Here is a 19,134-nt window from a genome sequence, read left to right on the forward strand (position 1 = left end):
TCCCCGCTGCTACCAGCCCTGCAGATTACTCAGCTGGGCTCCTCCTGGAGACTGGCTGTGGCAGCAGCTGCTGGAGCAGCTCTAGGAGCAGAAGCAGGAGCTGCAGCAGGAACCAGTATGTGGTGGAACAGACTGGAGGGGCCTTTGGTGCCAGTGAGCTTGCCTGAAATATGCTGGAGCCTGCAGCTCCAGTGGCAAGTATAGCTCACCAGGCCCACTGTGTGCTTGTGTCAGCCCTGCTTTGAGGGACTCCCCTCACTGGTACCAGCCAAGGAACAGGAAAAGAGCTCCCATCCCCGTGGCTCTCGCTCCTTTTCAGGAGGTGTATTGACACAGACCAAGAAGGGAGCAGCCCTGTGTAACTGGCCACCACTCATCTGTTTAGGAGATGCCCGGGAAGCATTTCCAGACCAGAGTCTGGTTTCACATGGGGAAACTGCGCAGCTCTTACCAAAAGGAGCTACATCTCTAGGGCTGCCGTTAGAGCTACAGCTCTGCCTGAGGCACAACCCTATTAAAATCTTCTCATTTCCATCATTTTTTCATCACTGCTCCAGGTTGACAGTGCCACGCAAAGCCACTCTCAGAAGCATACCACATCCTACATAAGCTGTGTCTACATCTTCGCTGGTCTTGGCAAGACCAAATGCTACTATACGGTTATTCATATGGCATTACAAGACCCAAGCAGATGGACCTATTTTCAAGAAGTCTAAATCGGGTACTTCACGTACGAGATGCTCCACTGAAGACAGCAGGAGCTGGGAGAGGGCAGCACCTCAGGAAATAAGGTGTAAGACAACTAACAGCCAACTTGGAAAACCTCATCCACTGAGAGACAAGAGTGTTTAACACAGGATACTTACAGGTAGCGTGGGCCGGTGCCAAGCAGAAGCCACTGTAGGATCACTTGCATGGCTTCTGCGTGTTAGCAGTTCAGACACACTTAAGTTACTTTTGGTCCTTTGGGACCCCAGTTCAGGGGCACTCCAGGAATTAGCCATGGCACTGGTCCTCGCTGAGGTTTGCTCCAGGGAGTTTGCTCTTCCACTGTTCCCCTCCATTTCGGAGAGGTCCACTGAGGACCTGCACACATTTGCAGTACTGGAAGCTGCACTCTTCTCCACTTTGGTTTGAGAGTCCTCCAGGGAATGTAAGCCTTGTCTTGTTCTCCAGGAACTTCTCACAGTGACATGTTTTGTTTCGGCTGAAGCTGCCTCTGAAGAGCCATGGCTCTTCCAGCTGATTGTCTCCGAAGGTGGCTCACTGTTCCTCTCCGTGAGTTCAGAAGTCTTTATCACAATGCTGCTTCTGGAGACCATTGTTTCTGCTTTACTTCTAGGTGCTGCCTCTCCAGTTCTGTCTGTCTCAGACAATTTCAGAGCACTTTTATTAATTGATATCTCGAAGGGTGTGGGGAGATTGTTTGTTATTGGTGAAGACTCATTTGGAGCAACTCTGATGTTACTGGTGGTAACATGCCTTTCCTTTGCTGTTGTATCTGCACTGGTCCTTGGAGCTGTTGGCTCAGAAGGGAAGATTGTGATGCTGCTTGTCATTTTATTTGTTACCATTTTAAAAACAGACTTTTGTTTTTCTGACTCTGCCTCAGAAACAGTCCCTCCCATGACTGCCTTCATATCCTTTTCAACAATTGCAGGTTTAATGACAGCTTTTGATCTCAGAGCTTCTCTCGGGCTGAACGACCTTCTCGATTTAAATCCTCCGGTGCTGGCATCTGACAATTTTGTACACTTGGTGGAGTCTTCATCGTTTACAGTGGTTTTGTCATTTTCAAATAGTGATGCTCTAAAAATTCCCCTGGAATTAGAGAACTGCTTGGAACTGACCTTCTTTCTTGTCTCAAAGTCTGATTGAGTGGTTGTTTTTTTGCTTCTTCCCGATTCTTCATCTGAATTAACTTTTTCCTGGTTACTCTGGATGGTTTTGGAGTCCATTTTTGAGCCAGCATTTACCTGATCCATTGCCGAAGTTGAAGACTGCTCCATGTCTTCTTTATCAAGACCTGCCAGAATCTGCAGAATGTCTTCCTGACTCCTGGAGCAATGGGAACGCTTTTTTAGTGTTGAAGGCTTCACACTTTCGAGTGATGTGTCTGGGAATTCTTTTTCTTGGGAGATTATTGCTCTTTTAGCCCTCCCCTCTGAGGGCTGTCTGTGTGATACAGCAGAAGTGTTCACTGCTTCTGCTTTAGAGCCAGTGGAGTCCAATGCCGACACATAGGAGGAGAGGTGATACTTGTACATGGAAGCTGTGCCGTTGGAAGAGGTGTGATTATCCCTGGTGAGCAGCGTGTCCCCCAAGCAGTCACTGACTTCTGCCTGGCTCGTTTTCAGCTTCTCAGACAAAGAAGCCACTGATTCTCCTTTGCTTGACTTTTCATCCCGTGTGTCAGCACCGCTTTGGCAGTTGCCACGGAGCACCTGAGACGGCTTTTCAGCCCTGGATCTCAGGCCTGTGTCACCAACAGTTTTGGAAGGTGCTTTCCAAGATTTCTGCTCCTGGGCAGCAGGAGGGTATCGGCTGAGGACAGAGGGCTGCTCTTTTGATCTCTTCCCCTCATTCTGTGTGACACAGCCTTCCTTCTGACCAGAAGAAAAAGTGGAAACTAAAGGTTTCTCTTCCAGTCTTTTTGTATCTGTCACAGCAGTGTCTGAAAGGGCAGATGCACCAGATGCTTTTCCTGCTTTTCTGTTCATTAAGCTTGGACTGGGCACCTGTTTCCCACCGTGGCTGTCGTTACTGACAGAGAAGTCTCTGTTCCTTACTCTTTCCCGGCGCTGCTGTGGTGAGAGTTCCCTTGGCTTGTGCTTGGCAGCTGTCAAATCAGCTGCGATACCTCTGTATTTAGGTCTGTCATGTTTTCCTGTGCTAGAAAAGCTTGTATCTTCATTTTCAACCTCTCCATTCTCCAGATCTTTCTGTTTCTTTATTTGCATTTTTATTTCTTCTAGTTGACCCGTTAAGAGTTTGTTTTTATTCTGTTCACTCAAGTAACTGTCTTGCAGGTCATTGTTTTTGGCTCTCATTTTTTTAAGTTCTTCTTCTAAAGATTCAAAACGTTTGATCTGGGTTTTAAGTTTCTCAATTTCTTGGGTAAGATCTTTCACCTTATTGTCTTCCTGATTTTTATTCTTTTGGTTTTCTGATTTATTCCTGGTTTCATTTTCTACATGTTTCAGGTAATCCACACTTCCCTTCCTCCTGGTCTCCTTAGAGGGCAACGCAGAACTCAAGTCATCTTCAATTCTCAAATCATTTCTGTCCAGGAGATTATTTGATGATCTTTCTAGCAAGTTGGATGCATTTCTAGTTTGATCTGCCCTGTTTAGTTTATTGTTTTGCTCTAGTTTCTGTGTTAGCTCCTGGATTATTTTTTCGTTCTGCTTTTCTCTTTCATTAAAATGTTTTCTTTCAGTGATAAAGCTCAGTGCTAAGGATTTCAGTTTTTCTAATTCACCCGTTAAGCTCTGCTCAGTTTTATCCAGCCTGTCCTCAGACACTTCCAGTTCTTTCACTTTCACTCTAAGTATTTCTAATTCTGTAGATATCTTTTTGGTCAAGTTCTTTTCTTCATTGAGGCTAAGACACAGCTGCGTACAGTCGTTCTTGCTCCTGCCAAAGGCCTCCTCCAGCTTCTCCAGCTCCACCATTCTCCTCTGAAGGTGTTCAATTTCTGATTTCAGTGCTCGGGTGAGGCTCTCTTCCTCTTCAAGTTTTTCTTTCATTAACCGGCAAAGCTCTTCAGCCTTCCTAATTTCTTCATCCTTGCCTTCGATCTTCAGCACTCTTTTCCGCAGGGCTTCTATGTCAGCCAGCATGCTGGAGTTGCTGCCTTCTGCCTGGATAACTTTGTCCTGGAGGTCGAGCAGCTCATCCTCTGCTTTCTGCAGGTTTTTGGTTGCTTCCTCCAGTTCATCAAGGCGACGACTGAGACTCTGCAATTTGAATCGTAGGTGCCGATTTGAGGTTTCCTTGTAACCTGTAAATTCTGCCATGTTTATTTTTTGTTCCTTCTAGGTGAAAGCTTTACTTAGTCTGGGTGAACGGTGTGGTCTTTAACACCTTGTGTATTCCTGGTATGTCACCACTTCTTTGAACAGAGGCAATCTCACCCTGAAACAAAAAAATGCTTAAAATTAATGTGAGAGCGCAGAATATAAATATTCTCCCTGTATAAGTTAGACTATAATTATTTATATAAGTAACTTTTTAATTAAACACATTTCTGAGTGCTAAATTAGGAGAAATGAAACTGCAGAGAAGAGCCACAGTCCATTTATTTTGATTATACAGGGTTTCCAAAAATAGCCTGTTCCCAATAGCTGGGGGAAGGAAGTGCCCTCCTCTGCGGGTCTGCACAGGCGGCGCATGCAGAACCAGCAGACCCCCACCCCCGTGTTCAGTCAGTACAAGTTGCCCATGTGCAAGCTCTTGGGCTGCAGAGGTTCAGGCACATGCAGGACTCGGGTCCCTGTACACAACATGCCCACGCAGCAGACACTTCTCTTTTCAGCACTGCACCAGTCTCCTGAAGATGCCTTAGAGATGGATATTCAGGAATCATATAAAAGACCTGAAAACTAGAAAATGCAGCCCCCAGCCATTTGGTGGCCCCTGAGGAGGGGGCAAGCCCCCACACATCCAGCCTGCAGACAGAGGGTGTGAGAGCTGCTGCCAGTCAGCACTGTGCACCGCTGCTAGTATTCCTCCTGCAGCCCAGGCTGCTCGGCAGAAATCTTCACCTGGGCTGTAGTCACATGCTGAGGACATGGTGCCAGTGGTGTTTCAAGTTTCCCCCTCCTGTTTCAAAAGCTGTCATTGCCCTCGGCTGCCACCCACTTGCCCACCCAGGAGATAAGCAGTTGCGAACGCCAATGCCTCTCCTTGCTGCCACTGACAATGAGCAGTGATTGTAACACACAGGCATGCTCTGACACACTAAATGTAGATCTCTTCCCAGCTCCGCTCAGAGGCAGGGCGTTTTTTAAATATCCCATCTGTGCATGGCAGTGAGAGGGACCTGAGTGGGCCAGAATGGCTGCTGGGGGGATCTGGAGTCCCTCTTTGGTGCTCAGCATTGGCATCACCCTGTCCTGGGCCTAAGGCATGTCCCCAACATGTGCGAGGGCTACCACAAACCTGAGGGAAGGGGGTGACTGCAGCTCTGACCCACGCCCTTGCTCAGGCTGTCTGCCTTAAAGCAGGACTTGGCCTCCATTTTTGCAGAGCTCCCTGCAGAGGACACACTCAGGAGTTTCCTATTTCACAACACCAAGCAGCAAGGAGCAGGATATGGGGAGGGGACAGTGCCAGTAAGGGAGGCTGCAGCACCACGACGCAAAGCCTGTGCCTGAAGGCGATTCATTTCCTGCGAGGCAGGGGGGCCCGCACTGCTGAGGCACCCGCACACACAGTGGGCGCTCGTGCTGCACACCAGGCACCCTGCGACCCCTCTCCTGAGGGACCTCCCTCGCTCTGGGGCGTCACCAGCTGATCTGTGTGGTCTCAGGCACCTGGAGAAGAACCTCACCCCGTGCGCAGGGGTATGCCTGGCCTTGGCCCCATGCCACTGCCCTCCCTCACCGCCATGACCACATCCCGCTCCTGGGCCACTCTCCCTCGCCCTGCCCACAGACCGTAAAGGCCAGGCGGGACACGGCTGTGCTGCACAGCTGTCTGCTGACAGGAAAGGCTGTTCAGAGCCCAGGCAGGATCCCGTCAGGAAACATCACCAGAGCGTTGCAGGAAGGGCCAAAGCAAGCAACTTGGCCGGGCTCTGGAAACAAAGCCCTGTCGCCAGTAGGCCTCAGAGCAGGGAGTTAATAGTTAAACTAGCACCAGGCAGAGCGTGGCACAGGCAGGCAGCAGGGCTGGTGTGCAGCACTGCTTTTCAGGCTGCAGCTCCCGCAGGTTGTTTCTGCAGAGCCCAGGGGTGAGGGCTCTATGTGGCCCGTGAGCATCGTGCCAGCCGGGGTGGGCGGCTCCGGCTCCCAAGCGACAGGCTCCTCACCACAGAGAGACCATGGTGGCTCAACAAGCTCTGTAGGGGGACCAGTCCCAATGCCCCCTTCATGGGAAGGTGTGGGAAATGGAATGCTACCTCCACAGGTGGGTGGGCAGAGGGGCCGCTCTTCCCTTTCCTCCCTCTTCCTCTACATCCCAAATATTCCTGCAGCTTCAGCTGCTGCTGGGATTGGAGCAGGACACCCCACACACATACACACACATTCAGCCCCCTGGGGAAGCCACACCATGGAGGCCAGTAGAGGCTCAAGCTCAGTGAGCAACTGGGTGCACAGAGGTGGCCTTGCCCTGAAGACAATGGGCTTCTGCAGCAGAAGAAACAATCGCCCTAGGAGGTGACCTGGCATGGTCCAATGCAGTCTTCACCAGGAAGGAAGGGGGCTGTGGGCACAGACTCCTAGGAAAGGACCCAGTACTGCTGGTGAACCACCCATCTTGGTGCTCCACCAAACCACGCTCCTAAAGCTGTTTCCTACAGTGTCTGGACCATGGCTGAATAACATACCTTTGTGTCTGCACAGGATAATACTGGGTGAAGAGCTCAGTGCGGGCCATGAGTCAGGATTTAGACCCTCCAGCTACACTGTCACAGCCCACGGGTCATAAAGAGCAGGAGAGGGATATTGGGACTGAGTCACCGATCTCACGCTGTGGATGTCAGAGGTTGCTCAGAGGCCCAGAGGAAAACCTGATTTAGGAGGAAACACTCAAATCTTCAAATGAAGCAGAAAATGGAACTCAGCAATTAATTGCATGAATGAATTACTAGTGGTGTCCCTCAGGTGCTGATGATGTTTAATGTCTTTATTAATGACAGAAATGACACGGGATGGAGCACACTCTCAGCCAGTTCAAGGATGATGCTAGACTGGGAGGTGGGCGGAAGCATGGCTGATACACTGGAGGGCAGGGCTGCTACTCAGAGGGGCCTTGACAGGCTGGAGAAAGGGGTGGACAGCAGCCTCAGCAAAAACAAGCCTAGGGCACCAGGATAGGCTAAGGATGATGGCTAGAAAGCAACTTCACAGAAAAGGATCTGGAGAATCCTGGAGGATGAGAAGTTGAACAGCAGAGTATCCTTCTGGCTAAGAAGGACAACCTCAGGCTGGGCTATGTCAGAAGTGTGCAGGCAGCAGGTTGAGGAAGGTGATCCTTCCCCTCTGTTTGGCTCTTGTGAGGCCACATCTAGAGTGCAGTGTTTTGTCTGGGACTGCCTGGTACAAGAGAGACACAGATGTACTGGGCTGAGTCCAGCAGAGGCCACCAAGATGGCCATGGGCTGGAGCACTGGGCATACAAGGAGACCCTGAAAGAACTGGGTTTACTCAGCCTGAAGAAGAGAAGGCAAAGTCCTTTTGCTGCCTGTAGCTACCAAATGGGAGGGAACAGAGAAGCTAGTCAGGCTCTTGTCTGAGGCACACAGTGAAAGAAGCAAAAGATAGAAGCTGCAAGAAGAAAAATTCTAAGCAGACATTAGGACTAACCCCCCTCCCCACCATGAGGGTGGTCAAACACTAGCACAGCGTCCCAGAGAGGCTGTGGGACCTCCCTCCATGGAGGTACATTGCTGGGTCATGTTGAGCTTCTCATCAACCAGCACCCCCAAGTCCTTCTCCTCAGGGCTGGTCTCAATGCATTCAGGTATAATAAGGACAGTTCAGTTAAGCAGAGCCATCTGAGTCACTGATCAAGTGAGAACAGACTCTGAAGGACTGTATCCTGGAAACACTGAAAAGGCTTAAATGGTCACAACAGAAACCTTATCTACAGAAGCAGGTAATGTACTGCTGCAGCTCAGAGGCAGACCTTTTTGGCTGAATCAGCAGGAGATACTGAGTAGAAGTATGACAGTAGAAATGACATTACAGTGTATGCAGTACTGGACTGTGTGTTTACACAGCCAAGTCTGACGCATCTCACCTTGCTTAAGGAGTGACACAGAGCAAGAGACACACCTACACATTGCTCTTGAGTCTTCTAGATTCGAAGAGGAAAAGACACTCAAGTGTCTTCATCTGACCTTCCCAGGGAGGCAGGACTTTCCACAGGAGGAGAGGAATCACCCTTTGAGGGATCGTACTCTGCCCACTGATGACAAAGGGAAGCTAGACCTGGGCTCAGGCACAGATATCTGGATGGCAGTCCTCTGCCCTGGGAATGACGCCCCCCTCTCTCCAGGGGCCATGCATCAAAAACAGAAGCTGAAAGATTGGGAAAAGCTGAGGAAGCTGAGGAAAGTTTTTGGCAAGTAGTCATGAGTGCTTTTTTACCCTGATAAACTCTAAGAAATCACTGACTTCACCTGAACAACAAGGGGAATCCTGCATTAAGCAAAGAGCTACAATAACATCTGTTTGGATTTGAGTTCTTGAAAAAATGCCTTTCTGATGAGACACATAGGAAGCCTGGAGAACCACAAACTATTTGTTATTCAAAGCAAATATCAAGGCAAAATGTGTGGCTAGTAAATACCTACAATGAGAAAAGATTTTGTCCGATCTAAAAGGTTCTTTATTATAGCACATTAAGCCAAACCCCAATTTCACAAAAGAAATGTGACGCAAAATTTAACCAATTCACAGTATTAACTTGTTAACAAACACTGCAGTGAATTTACCGGGATTCACTGTTTAAATGACTCAGTCTGATTCTACTTTTCCCCATGTATTTGTCATTGGGTTTTCTGGTATTCCTGAACAAGTGTGTATATCTCTAACTTTTTTTTGTATTTATCATTATCAGTTGCATCCTCCCCTGTTAGTACAATTATCTTCCAGGGCTCTTCTGACTCTGCGGTTTTGGCCATGGCATCTTGTTAAACATCTGTGAGAATTCAGTATTCAGGACATTTACTAAAGTACTTTCATAACACTCAGTTACCCTTCACGTTCTTAAATTCAATTTTTTCTGCATACTCAGTTTTGGTCATCATTACCTACAGTTTTATGGAGACATTTCTTTAGGACCATCATTGGATATAACCTTCCACTGGGACTACGCTATCTTGTCTGCACAAAACACAGTCAGTTCACAGCTGTGCATGGAGGCAAAAAACCTCCAGCTAGAAACATTTGTGCTAGCTGAAACAATCTATGAAGTGTGAGATAATCATATTTTCTTTCAGGAACAGCAATTAAATGACTACTACTTAAGACCTACACAGATACTCTGCCAGAAGTCCTTAGGACCCTGATGCTGTTCTTCTCCAGATGCACAGAAGCATCTTACACCACATGTCATGTTCCTTGCTCTGATTTGGCTGCTGGCAAGAGTCCCACAAGCACCCACTGCTCTGGGTTTCAGGATGTCCCCAGCGCCCATGTGGGAATAACTGTTGGCACCCACTCCTACTGTGCTCTCTGCTACACCAAGATAAAAATGCTGCCAGCTGCCATGCATGACTGTCGAGTGCTAGAAGACTCTGCTATCTCTTATGAGCACATTTTGCACTTAATCTTTGGGGTTTTATCTTTTTGCTTGTGCTTTTATACTGATAATGCAGCATCCTTCGCTGTGGTGGGGAAGCCTGGGCCCCCAGTGACGGCACTGCTGGTCTTCCACAGCACCTGCCATCAAAAGGATAATGTTACATCATATATGTTAGGTTTCAGCCGTACCCATTCCTAAAGATGAATGAGAGTTATTAATGCCTTGGCCTACAGCCACTTGTTATTAATTTCTTCTTTTGCTCTTGAAGCTGTAGGGGCTTCCAGTAGACCTTGGAGAACAGCCCTCATCACAGGTAATAGAAAATCAAGAGATTCAAACACAGCTTTAATCAGAGAATAGCAATTTGCCCCATTGTAGTTGGAGCTCTTGGGGTCCTGTAGTTGGAGCTCTTGGGGTCCTCCGCACTGTCAAATCCACATAGGCGGAGAGGTTTGCATTCCTCAGCTGACACGTGGTCTAGTTTCAGGGGAGGAGCAGAGTGGGGCTATTGTCCATGCTCTCATGGATGGGGCAAACACCTGGTACTACTGCCTCCACCTCCCCAAATGCTGGGGTGAGATTAGGTCCTCCCTGTTCTGTTTTCTGCTAAATTATTACTCAGAATACCCATGGGAACTGTATTTTTGCACTGAGCACAATGCCGGGAGTGTTTGCCCACACCTAGGGAAAGGGAGCCTTAGGCAACGCACGCCTCCATACTCCGTATTCAAATTGCATTAGGAGGCTGAGAGTCACTTCAGGCGTAAGGACAGCTCTGGAGACGTACATCAGCAAAACCTGGGGTAGCAAGGGGGTTCCTTTTAGCAGTCCCAGAAGGCCAGGCAGGGCAGGGGGCAGTCGATTCGACTATGGTCCGGTTCTAATGCACACTCATCCACCTGAAGTAGAGGTTAGGTGTGTTTGTTGGATTCTGCCCCGTGTGCATATACATCTACAGTTTTAATTTAAAGGTTTCTGGTGTTGCTTACGTACGCAAGGGAGCATGAACATGTCATGCTCAAATGCAGTAATGCTACTGACGATTCATGCTTGTATCACAGCTCAATGTGGTGAGAGCATCAGCAGGATTTTTCTTCCCTGCCCCTGGGTGGAATGGGCTGGGAGGAGTCCAGCATGTTATTCTTCATTTGTAAAGCAAAACTTCCCTGCCATTTATATAGAAAAAGGACATGGGTGTCACAGATTGCAGCAGACGAGGATACTGTCGGCAGAGCCTTCAGTCAATGAAAGAGCGAAGGAAGGGAAGTTCTTAATTTGATTTTGCCTTTTATGAGCTCCTCCTAGCACCTGGTTCTTGACCCCACACAATGATACCCAGTCGTGGGAACAGGAGAAAAATACTCCAGAAGAAAAAGGGTATAAAACAAGACATTCAGACTAAATAAGAGCTGGAGTCCACTATGTGTCATCAGCCCTGCATGCCACCTAACAACCACCTGGGGCAGCTGAAGAGATGCAGACGCTGCCTTCACTTGCGTAGGGTGGGGAAAGGGCCACCCTGGCCCCACCGAACATGGAGGCAAAATGCCAAGTGACTTTTAGGGATGTCTGTATTTTGGGGGATGAACTGTCTCAGAAATGTCTGCATCTAGTGAGAGAGGAAATTCTCAAAGCCAGAACAAGCTCAACAAGCTGGAAGTGGTTTGAATATTGACTAATACAATGCTAGACTACAGACCTGAAATAATGAGATGGCAGCCAAAAATAACCACAGCAACCACAATGTTCAAGGATACTAAAACAAAGACACCAAATAGCATCTACAGCAAGCGTGGGAGACTGCAGCAGGCTCTGCAGATGCTGGAGATGATCTGGCATGTCACTGAGTCGCACCGACCCTATGCCAACACTCCGATCACCCACCAAACTCCTCAGCGCTGCTCTGCTCCTGGCAGTAAAAAAGGAATTTCTCTACATGGAGCTGGCAGGGCCAGTGTGAAAAAAGCAGAGCGTAAAGCCACCCCCAGTTCATGACAGCAGCACTGGGGTTTGAGCAGACACAGTCACTGATGCTTTACTGTGCACAGCAGAGATTTTGCTTTCTCTACAAAGCTGCCTCCGCTCTCCTCTGGCTCCCCTTCAAAATCACTGCTTGCCTTGCACTGGAAAGACTCACAAGGAAAGGCTCACTGAGAGCAGGTCCGAGCGTTTGGTGACTGTGCAGCGTCTTCCTTCCAGCAATACCCGATGGTGTTACCCTGCACAAGCACCAAACAGCCCTGAAGCTGGTGGCATCCTTGCCCTGGGAACCCCATGGCAAGGGGATGTTACCTGTACCCTGGAGCTCTTGGTCAGAAATGGATCGATACTTTCAAAGCCCCTCAGCATGCTGCTCCTATCTGCCAGGTATCAAAGAATGCCTTGTACATGCAGCAGACAAGTTACCTATTTTGACAAGCTCTACATTTGCCTTATATTTGAATTCAGCAACATGTTTTTATGTATTGTAGGCAAGCAGAAGAGTTGGTGGGACAGCTAGGGACCACATCACATCATAGACCTCAAGAATGACCCTTCTACCTTCTTCACACTGTCACAGGAAAAACGTCCCATTCTGCACTGGCGTAAAAGCTGAGGAAGATGTTTTTCTTCTCTGACTCAGTGTCCCATGCTACTACTTGTACTGTGCTCAGAAACAGATTTTACCGTCACATTTGATTTCACAAGCACTATGCGGACATCTCTCAAGCGAGTCACAAACTTGGCAGCCTCCTGCAGATGGCATGGGAAAAGCAGCCCCAGCTCAATGGTGCCTTTATAATATTTATATGGAGGTCTTCCATCTTCTTCACCCCTCTGCCTCTTCCTCCCACCTCTGTCAGACATTGCAAGGGCTTCAGGGACCATGGCTGTCACCATCACTTCTCCCCACCCCTGTAACATGTGCTAGCAGCAAGGTGCTGCCTGGAGCTGGACTACCCACGGGCTGGCTGAAAGCCGCAGGATCCAAACTTTAGGAGAGCCTCAAACTAACTGAAGTTTCCCAACTGTCCTGCCACAAGGCCAGCATTTTGTCTGTTACTGTTGTCTACTTTGTACCCAGTTGTCATTGGTTTTTCTCTGTAATTCTGCAGCACTACCCCTTTTGAGGACAGGGGCCTTGGACTCCTCAGGGATACTGCAGTACTTATGAAGACACTGGTTCAATGTTAATAGCAGTACAAAAACCAGAGTATTAGAGGAGGTCTGTAAACCAAGAGTGAAAACTGCTGCTCAGTCTGGAGTGCTGCGTGCTTCTGGCTTGTCCATCTCAGAAAGGCTGCACGTAAGGAGACTGCCCAGGATCAGCCCCTCCAGCCTGAAGCAGAGAGACCCGATGTGCGGAGGAGGTACTAATGCAGAGCCACAAAAATCAGGAGAGGAGCAGAGGAAGTTGAAGTTTGCTGCCGTCCATAAAACACAAACTGATGGGCATCAGCTGGAATGACTACAGGGAGGTTCAGAGCAACAGCAAAACCATGGAAATCACCACTTTCAGGATATTATAGATGCCAAAAGTTTATAGAGATCCAGAAAATTATTAGAAAAATTAGTGGAAGAAAATTTCTAAGATTATTGAATGTAAAGAACACAAAGTCCTATGACTTAGGAAGTCCCTGGAAGTGGGCGGGGGGAAATCATACTGTATATTAGCTATTCTCATGCTCCTCCCCAACATCTGCTGTTGGCCACGTGCAGCTAGGATGCTGAGAGGACGGGCACCTTGGTCTGATCTACAGTGTCCTCTCCTCTGTTCCTTTTCTTCTCTCCCCCATCACATCAGTCTATCTCTCTCTGCTTCTCAAACTTCCATTTTCCCCAGATATTGAACATACAGTAAAAGCCCTTCTCAGACCTATCTTCCATATCGTCACTTTTAACAAGCTTGCCTCCTACACTTGCTCTTCTGACCTCTTCATCTGGCCACCACAAATCTTACCCTTCAGGCATGGCTCTATTCCCTCCACCCCCTTCTGTCATGCTTGTGCTGAAGGCTGGGATGTAATAATGGCTCCAATTCCTGCTGCTGTTTTCAATCCCTCTTCCCATCCTGTTGCCTTACGCTCATCTCTGGTTAGGCTCACTCTCTTCAGCGCTCTGCTTCTCCCTGTACATGGTTTTACACTGGGGAACTCCTTGCTGCAGGACGTTGTGGAAGCTAGAAGTTCTTCGGGGGTTCATAAAGCAGCAACTAGAAAAATTCATGGAAAAAAATCCCTCAAGGTCATACACACAGGGACTGGGACCCACCCCTAGCTCAGCAAGTCTCTGAGCCAGAACTTGGAGGTTGGGAGAATCCTCTGGCCTGCATCGTTGCACAACTCCCCTGTCCCTATCCTCCTTCCTGGGAGTCCATTTCTAGATCTTGCTGGAGATGGGAGAACCTTTGCTCTTATCCAGTAGAGCTCTTATCATCTTCAGCTCTTGTCCCATCCCAAACACCTATCCAGGTTAGACAGGACTAACACTGCACATCTGACAAGTGCCACACTACAAATGGGCTACGTGCCCAAAAGCATAAACCTGCACAATATATCATCCAGCAACATCTACAGAGCTGGGAAAGGCATTCCTGGTACGATACACGATAAGATCAGCTTTAAGTACTCATAGCCATCTCTGAATCATTTGCTCATTAGGCATAGACAGCTTTAACCTTCACATTCTTCCTAGCATTATACCCAAGAGCCACATGGGCACCGATACATCCCTGTTGGCATGAAAACTGGAGCATTATATGTTTCTCTGCACCCCGTCTGATACAGGGTATATGACACTCTCTGAACAGAGTGGTGGAAGGACATCTGAGCCAGCTCCTTCGCAGGAACGCTCCTTTGTTGCTGTGAGCTTTCCTGGACAACAGCCTGGCTCTGCCAGTCAGATGTTTCCACATGGATCCCTATAAACCCTGCAGAAAATGGGGATTGCTCCAAAAGCTCTCCCCAAAAAAACGAACTTATGGACCCAGTAACACTGAAACTAGTTATTCTTGTGTCTTTCTACCTGGAAGAATTCAATCAATGAAGTTCCTAAGTGCTAAAATGAAAGCTTTTTAGCTCTCTTATAGCCACAAGAACAGCTTGGGGAGTTGCCATAGCTACTGACTGCCCTGAACTACTGCAGCTACTGAACCATCTTTTCTGCCTTGGACAGAAATGAAAGGACAGGCAGGCAACCAGCCTGGGTGTGAGTGGCACAGAAATGCAATTCAGCAAACTCCCAGCAGATCGCAAAAGCTGGGACAGAGCAGAGTTTTGGAAAAAGGAAGATACGCTTCACACCAGCACCAGTGTCTGGAGGCCAAGGCAGCAACGTGTCTGCAGGGCAAAGCCATGTGGGGACACTAAGCAGAAAACCACCACCTAACAGCTCCCAGCGCGCTGTTCTACAATCAGAGGACAATGGGATGCACCTCTCATCTCCACCCATGCAGTCCCAGGATCCCCGGTGTTCAGCGTGACAGTGCAGGCTCCTAGCTTTCTAACACATGTCCCCAGTTTTCTTCTCTGGGACCAGCAGGGCTGCCGTCCTCACAGTTTGAGTTGTGTTTCAGAAGAAGGCAGCAGCTCTGCTAATCATCCCAAAGTGCAGGGTCTCAGGCTGGCTGCTGCTGCCAGGAAGCAACTCCAAAATCCACAGTAGCATTTTCCATTCACCCAAAAGAGGCTGTAGGGCATCACACTGAACCCCAACCCACTGCTACTGGGCTTCCCCAGCAGCCCTGACTGGTCTTTTGATGCACCGCTGCCCAGCTAGTCCCATGGCCTATTTTCAACATTGTTTTGGACATCCCACCAAAATAAAGCAGCATTTGACAAATCTGTGGCCACAGCAATGGCTCTCTGGCCCTCAGACCACACGATAACACTCAAGAAGCAAGATGGCACTTTCCAGGTTTTTTGATCTCGTCTACCCAAGGAGGTACTCTTTGATAGTATTTGTTCAAGGATTCCCCCAGGTCCTCTTTCTTCTGCTGCCCATTTTTCACAAGGTTTACAAGTTGTCTTTCCTGAGGTCCGTGCTCTGATGAAAAAACAAGCTTCCTTGCTTGTGTTGCAATTCAGATTCCTACGCTTTGCTCTGCTTCCGCCATTTAAACAAGCACTGGGTCTATTGCAGCTTGCTCAGGGATTCCCAAACTGTCCTAACACTGCAGCTGCTGGAGCAGTGCATGCTGGCTGAGTTGGATCTGGTGCCTTCTCACTCCCAGCTGCATATTCCCCCCTCCTATACACAGTCACACACTCCTATCCCACACATTCATGCAGGACTCATCTGGGCTAAAACTAATCTCATTAAGGTAAAAAATAGTGGACAGAAAAATGTACGTCCCAGCACAGAAGAGTACAAGGTATGAGCAAGGGTGAAAGTGAGCAGCACAGGAGCAAGGAAGGCAGAGGCAGAGGAAGGCACCATTTCTCAATCAGTGAGACTGCCGACTGCCCGCAGCTGCCAGGACCATTTCTTCAGGAAAGCAGTGACAGAGCTCTTACTAGGTCCCACCTACACAAGCACTTCAGCGGAACTGGGTTTACCTACAGACAGCTTCCTGGATCTGCACTTCAACTTTGAACTCACACCTTTGTGGAGAAGCTAGTGCCCCCACGTGACGCTAGCAATGCAGGACCTGCCCTCGCTGCCACCCGACATCAACGCATTCCTCCACCGCGTTACTAAAAGCAGCTGAAGACACTCTGAGCTCAGGGTATAGAGGCAAAGGCTAACTCTGAAGGTCTACATCTCCAAAGCTGTTTGTAATTCCGGCCCTATTCTGCTGCCAGCTAGAAAAGATATGCCACAAAGATGCTCAAAAGTATGATTTCTGCAGAGAAAAACACTGACAAACGAGAACTATTTAACCTGGAAAATTAAATAACTCAGGAGGAATATTACAGATCTGTAAAATTATGGATAGTTTGGAGAAGAGGGATATGGTCAAATGTTCACCGTCTCTGCAGTCACGACAAACAAGGAGAGATGCTGCTCCTCGTGACACACAGATAAGCTGTCAGACTCCACCACAGGACACTGTGGATGCCAGAAGTTTCCATGGGTTTGGGGCAATCAGATAAAGTAACACCATAGATGTCTTTTGAGGGTTAGTAAATCTACAGAAGCCACATCCTGCTCTGTAAGTGCCAGTGCTACAAGGGGCCAGAGGCTGGGAGAGCATGCAGGAGCTACTTACCGCATGTTTTCCTGTTTCTACTCTCTTCCCTAGGGCCTGTTCTTGGCCACTGTAAAAATACAGGGCTAGATACACTTGTGGTCTGGTCCAGGATAAATGTAATGGTCTTGGGTAGGAAGGTCAAGCCCAGCTTAAAATCACAAAAGAAAGAAAAGATCTGTCCTGCTAGATTTGCATCAGGAGCTGGTTGAAACAAGGATTATGGCGGAGATGGAAACCACAGATAGAGGCTCTTCATTGACAGATCTCTGCCCTCTTTGGCAGGTCAGGCAAAGCAGCACCTCTGCTCTGCTTCATGACTTGGCCCAGATGTAAAAACCTTGAATCCCACATTGCACGACAGCATGGCTTAATAGTAAGGGTAAAGAATGAGTTCACCTCATCTACACATCAGGCTTCAGCACACTCCTGGAGGCGGGCAGAGCTACAAAGTAAAGCCAAAGCAAACACAGCATCCAGGTCTGCTGGTAAATCCTCTGATCCTGAAGCTGATACCCAAGCTGACACAGGTGACCTGCTTGGTGCTTTATCGTAAGAGGACTGTGCAAGGCTAGACAACTTTGGCCTCTTCAGGGATATGCCTGGTAGAGTACCATGGGATAAACCCCTGGAGGGAAGAGGGGCCCAAGAAAGCCGATTAATATTCAACGATCACCTCCTCCACGCTCAGGAGTGATGCATCCCAACAAAAAGGAAGTCAGGCAGAAACGCCAAGAGGCCTGCATGAGTGAACAAGGAGCTCCTGGACAAACTCAAACACAAAAAGGAAGGCTACAAAGGGTAGAAGCAAGGACAGTAGCCTGGGAGGAATACAGAGAAATTGTCTGAGCAGCCAGAGATAGGTTAGGAAAGCTAAAGCCTTAAAACTAAACCTGGCCAGGGGCATCAAGAACACCTTCTGTATGTACATCGGTGACAAAAGGAAGACTAGGGAAAATGCACGCCCTCTCCAGAAGGAAACGGAAGACTGGTTACCCAGGCTACGGACAAGACTGAGGTCCTCATTGACTTTTTTGCCTCAAGTCTTCACCGGCAAGTGCTCAAGCCGCAAGTGATCACGCCACAGAAGGCAAAGGCAGGCACTGGGAGAATGAAGAACACGCACTGTAGGAGAAGATCAGGTTCAAGACCATCTAAGGAGCCTGAAGGTACACAAGTCCATGGGACCTGATGAGATGCATCTACGGGTCCTGAGGGAACTGGCAGATGGAGTTGCTAAGCCGCTATCCATCAGATCTGAGAACTCATGGCAGTCCAGTGAAGTTCCCACTGACTGGAAAAGGGGAATCATAACCCCTGTTTTCAAAAGGGAAAAAAGGAAGACCCAGGGAACTACAGGCCAGTCAGTCTCACCTCTGTGTCTGGCAAGATCATGGAGCAGATCCTCCTGGAAACTCTGCTAAGGCACATGGAAAATAAGGTGATTGGTGACAGCCAGCATGGCTTCACTAAGGACAAATTGTGCCTGACAAATCTGGTGGCCTCCTACGACAGGCTTACAGCATTGATGGACAAGGGAAGAGCAACTGACACCCTCTACCTTGTGCAAAGCATTTCACAGTGTCCCGCACGACATCCTTGTCTCTAAATTGGAGAGACACGGATTTGACGGATGGAGCACACATTAGATAAGGAAGTGGCCAGATGGTCACACTCAAAGACTTGCGGTCAACAGCTTGATGTCCAAGCGGAGACCAGTGACGAGAGGCATTCCTCAGGGGTCGGGATTGGGACTGGCACTGTTTAACAACTTTGTCAGCAACATGGAGAGTGGGATTGACTGTACCCTTAGCTAGTTTGCAGATGAAACCAAGCTGTCTGGTGCAGTTGACATGCGCAATGCCATCCAGAAGGACCTCGACAGGCTGGAGAGGTGGGCCCATGTGAACCTCAAGAAGTTCAACAAGGCCAAGTACAAGGTCCTGCGCATGGATCACAGTAATCCCAAGCACAAATACAGACTAAACAGAGAATGGATTGAGACCAGCCCTGAGGAAAAGGACTTGGGGGCGCTGGTTGATGAGAAGCTCAACATGACCCAGCTCTGCTCTGGTGAGACCCCACCTGCAGTGCTGTGTTCAGCTCTGGGGTCCCCAACAGAAGGAGGACATAGACCTGGTGGAGTGAATCCAGAGGAGGGCCATGAAGATGATCCGAGGGCTGGAGAACCTCTCCTATGAAGACATGCTGAGAGAGTTGGGGTTGTTCAGCCTGGAGAGGAGAAGGCTACAGGGAGACCTTATTGTGGCCTTCCAGTACCTGAAGGGGGCCTACAAGAAAGCTGGAGAGGGACTTTTTACAGGGGCATGTAGGGATAGGACAAGGGGCTTTAAACTGAAAGAGATTTAGATTAGAAATAAGGAAGAAATTCTTCACTCTGAGGGTGGTGAGGCACTGGCACAGGTTGGCCAGAGAAGTTGCGGGTGCCCCATCCCTGGAAGTGTTCGAGGCCAGGCTGGATGGAGATT

The 19,134-nt window shown here is 48.7% G+C and overlaps 1 protein-coding gene across 1 annotated transcript in view; it reads right to left on the reverse strand.

Annotated features, from left to right (window-relative positions):
* LUZP1 (leucine zipper protein 1) overlaps positions 1-19,134 on the reverse strand; it is a 41,785-nt gene that overhangs the window by 7,413 nt on the left and 15,238 nt on the right. The window contains exon 2 of the mRNA XM_075114471.1: positions 867-4,137. Within this exon, the coding sequence (XP_074970572.1) occupies positions 867-4,019 (3,153 nt within the window). The 5' untranslated portion in view covers positions 4,020-4,137. The remainder of the gene's footprint in view (positions 1-866; positions 4,138-19,134) is intronic.

This window comes from Phalacrocorax aristotelis, chromosome 20, assembly GCF_949628215.1.
Source record: "Phalacrocorax aristotelis chromosome 20, bGulAri2.1, whole genome shotgun sequence".
Classification (NCBI taxonomy): domain Eukaryota; kingdom Metazoa; phylum Chordata; class Aves; order Suliformes; family Phalacrocoracidae; genus Phalacrocorax; species Phalacrocorax aristotelis.